Source organism: Brassica rapa, chromosome A07 (assembly GCF_000309985.2).
Source record: "Brassica rapa cultivar Chiifu-401-42 chromosome A07, CAAS_Brap_v3.01, whole genome shotgun sequence".
Classification (NCBI taxonomy): Eukaryota; Viridiplantae; Streptophyta; class Magnoliopsida; order Brassicales; family Brassicaceae; genus Brassica; species Brassica rapa.
This window is the reverse complement of record NC_024801.2, coordinates 3,783,710-3,787,378: the sequence shown is the minus strand read 5'-3', so window position 1 is coordinate 3,787,378 and position 3,669 is coordinate 3,783,710. Positions and strand designations below refer to the sequence as shown.

At 38.8% G+C, this 3,669-nt stretch overlaps 1 protein-coding gene across 1 annotated transcript; it reads right to left on the bottom strand.

The window, feature by feature from the left end:
- Nucleotides 1-629: 629 nt before the first annotated feature.
- On the bottom strand, nt 630-3,467 carry LOC108870222. The gene is made up of 2 exons (XM_018655569.2): nt 2,874-3,467; nt 630-2,586 (listed from the first exon to the last, which is right to left on the bottom strand). The coding sequence occupies exons 1-2, from the start codon at nt 2,877-2,879 to the stop codon at nt 925-927; spliced, it is 1,668 nt and encodes a 555-aa protein (XP_018511085.1). The 5' UTR covers nt 2,880-3,467; the 3' UTR covers nt 630-924.
- Nucleotides 3,468-3,669: the final 202 nt, after the last annotated feature.

Sequence of the window (3,669 nt, the reverse complement as noted above, 5' to 3'; positions counted from 1 at the left end):
GTCGTTCACATAATATACTTGACAAATTAATCCTCAAACTCAGAGATAAGACATTCATAATTGTTCCTGCTAATTTATAAATTGAGGTGATGCATATCAAATTCATACATTTAATTATTTCCTGTAAGAGAAACAAAAAACCTCGTATCCTCACATTCCAAATCGCCTTCAGACTAATGAAATTTGAAACCACTCCACTTCCAAATTTCCAATTATTCCTCGTAGACCAAATTACATGTACCAAAGAAATAATAACTTGCATAATACGTGCATAATTAAATGCATTATGGTGATTTTCTAAAAGTACTTGGCCTTTAATTTCAACAACCATATGATCTAATAATCCACAGATGACTCCGCACCACCGAGGACGTAAAGCTCTTTCTACGCTCCTGAATACATCTTGAACCCACAAGCTCTTTATACTCTCTAGCTCCCACCAAAAGAAAACCATGTTTACTAAACCCTGCCTATGTAAACATATAAATAAGCATAACCACCGACTCAAAATCAAACCATTAATCCACCATCCTCCGTTAATCCACCAACCTCTGTTCCCATAAAATAATCTACATACATATCTATCAAATTCCCTGTCTTCAAAAGACTTCAGTACAATAAGAAGGCAATTAACAAAATAAAACCCATGATATCCACAATTCCAAATCCTCCTCCACAAAACCGCTTTGCCACAAATCATCAACACGTATTTTTGAATAGAACACCAGGAACTTAATAAACCACTCTTATTCCAATACTCAATGAGAAACAAGAGAAACAGAGCAATGACTACTACCCCCAAACCCATGAAACTAAATAAAACTTCAAAGAAAAGTAACATTAATGATATAATGAAAGCTCCACCCCCATAAACCCAATCCTTTATTCGTACTCTCATTGTAAATGAGGTTTGATCCATAAACCTTAGAACTTTAAGTTAACCGGCTTCGGGATTGAAGGTCCCTTGCTCTCCGGTGGTTTGGTATTGTCTCCATGACGAGTCCCGACCTTAGCTGCAATTTTCTTCCTTGGTGAAAGAAGCGCAGACGCCATTCTCATTTTAGTACTGCCCGCAGTGCTGCTGTTAGGTTTAAATAACCTCTTACGATGACCCTGTCTCATCGCCATTTCCCCTGCCTCCAACTCCTTATTGATGTTCGCATCACCAGCCACCGGTTCTTCCGCATTCTGAAGAAGAGCATTCTCTATCTGAGCCTCAGAATCTTGCTCAAACTCCTCTTCTGAAAGAGTTTGAAACTCTTCCTCTGCCTCCAAATCAACACCACTCGCCATCATCGCCGCATTAATAGCATCAATTTCCATCTCAATATCGTCAAAAGGCTCATCATGTTTCTCCATCATTCCTTGCACTGCAAGTAAACTCCTCTCCTCCTCCATAGCCTCCACGACCACCTCCGAACCTTCCGCCTGAGTTTTAGCAAGTTCCATTTGAAATTCTGCAGACGGCAACGCGGCATCAGCATCTTCATTCATCGTGATCTCACCTTCTTCACGTGCCGGATGTATATCCTGTTGCTGCCCCTGATCCTCTCTTCGTTGCAGTGGATATGTCTTATACGACACCCCTTGAGTACCAGAGCCCACAACTGGAACAGCTTCTCGGTATGTAGTTTTAACCCGTGAACCTTCCCCATTACCTCTGTAGTTTCCGTGATGGTTATAAGATCTCCTGTTACCCCGCTCAGGCACCTTCACCCACTTAGAATCAGGTGCCTCCCCCATCTTACCCTTGCCCTTTCCATAATACTCCTTACTATCTCTTTCTCTGTTCTGTTGGCCCGTACTGCCGTTAATGACCACGCCCTTATAGCTCCGAGCTCGCTCTTCATGTTTAGCGCCATCAGTCCATCCCCCATTTCCTTCTCTATTCTCCCTCCTTCTCTCTGGTTCCGCCTTTGTGTTCTTCTCATCAAGAGGGCATATCTCCTCCTTGTGACAAAGACTCCCACAGCCCTTGCAATAACCGAAGAGCTTCTCGTAGCGCAGAGATACCGCCACCTCCTCTTCCTCGTAGAATTCTCCTCCTTTGAAATCTATCGACGTTTCAAAGCATAATTCTTTGAAAGCGTCAATCACAACTTGAACTCGGTTTTGGACCACATCTACATCCACCACTCTCCCCAAAGCACCACCAATACTCTCCAAAGTAGGAGCGGTCCTAAATTCAAGGGGAAGACCAAAAACTCTGATCCAAAACGGGATCTCCGAAGGGAAATCCTTGAGTTGCTTTGGTTGCCACTTCGCCAATGCCAGCATCCAGTAGTCGAAATGATATGGTTGATGCCTCAACACAGCTTCAAGCTCCTCCTCCGTCATAAAGTCAAACTGAAACTTGCCAAAGCCCAAGTCACTACCCGTAACCCTTTCTTCCAATTTCCAAATCTTTGGGAGATTTGTAAACAAAGCCTTCATCTCTTGTTCCACGGGATTCATGCACCTTCCAATCAGAGTTTTGGAATAGGTCTTGATAAGCGCAGAGTTGTCGAAATGCGCCACAGAAATCTTCAACCTTTTCCGCTTGCCGTCACCGTTCCTCTGCTCCTCACCATGACTCAACAAATTACTCTGCGCCATAAAAACACCACAAAGAAAGGCCTTTAGAACTTTACTATAACAAGATGAAAGAAGAATGATATTCCAACGAAAGGTGCCTTCCATCTTATTATATTGTTCCCAATTTTCCATATTCACATTCCTACAATAAAATCCCACGATCCCGTATCCCTGTAAATTGATATCAGCCAATCTTACTTTCTCCAAAAACCGTAAACCCCATATCCTCCATTGATAATTGAGATCACTCCCAATTAAATAAAAGCAAGAGACGAAAGGATCGTAATCCATTATACAACCTGCATTGATTGATAAATCTGTCGTAGTGGTAACCGAAATCCATCGCCCTTCGATCCCAATCTTTAGTTTCCTTAAAATTCCGCCTATCCCCTTCCTAAAACCGAAATCGAATCCCCATCGACCCGAGATGCAACCCTGATTCGCCATATCACAATCTTGATCATTCCTGAACGTACCGATCCAATCTCCTGCACCAATCCCCGGCTCCCATCGTCGCGAAATCATCGAACCCTAGATCTCCATTTACATCGTTATTTCATCTAATTTAATATCCATATAATAATATTTTGAAATTTTGAAAATATAATATCCTTTATATATTAAAAGATGAGCAATAAAACATTTTGTTAAGAATAATTAGATAGTTAAGTTGGTCCATCTAAACATATATACTTTTTATTAAACTATTCATAAATTAATTATTAATATACAAAATGATATTGTTTTCATAAATAAAATCTATGGAATTATCTAATATGGTTAAAGTATATATTGCAATTAATGATTATGGATAATAAATATTTGGTAATTATTTTAATATTCTTTATCATTTTTGTTTAATTTATATTATTAAAATAAACAAAACAATCATATCACATACAATTTAACAGTTTAGATTTTTTTCTTATATGTTATATTTTTGAATTTTTAAAAATGATTTTAAATTACTAAAATTGTTACAAGTCTCACATTTAAAATTTTGTGCTCAATGGATTATTTTTGTTGTAGCAAGATACAAATGATCATAAAATTATATGAATATAAATTATCATTTAATAGATATACATATCAAAA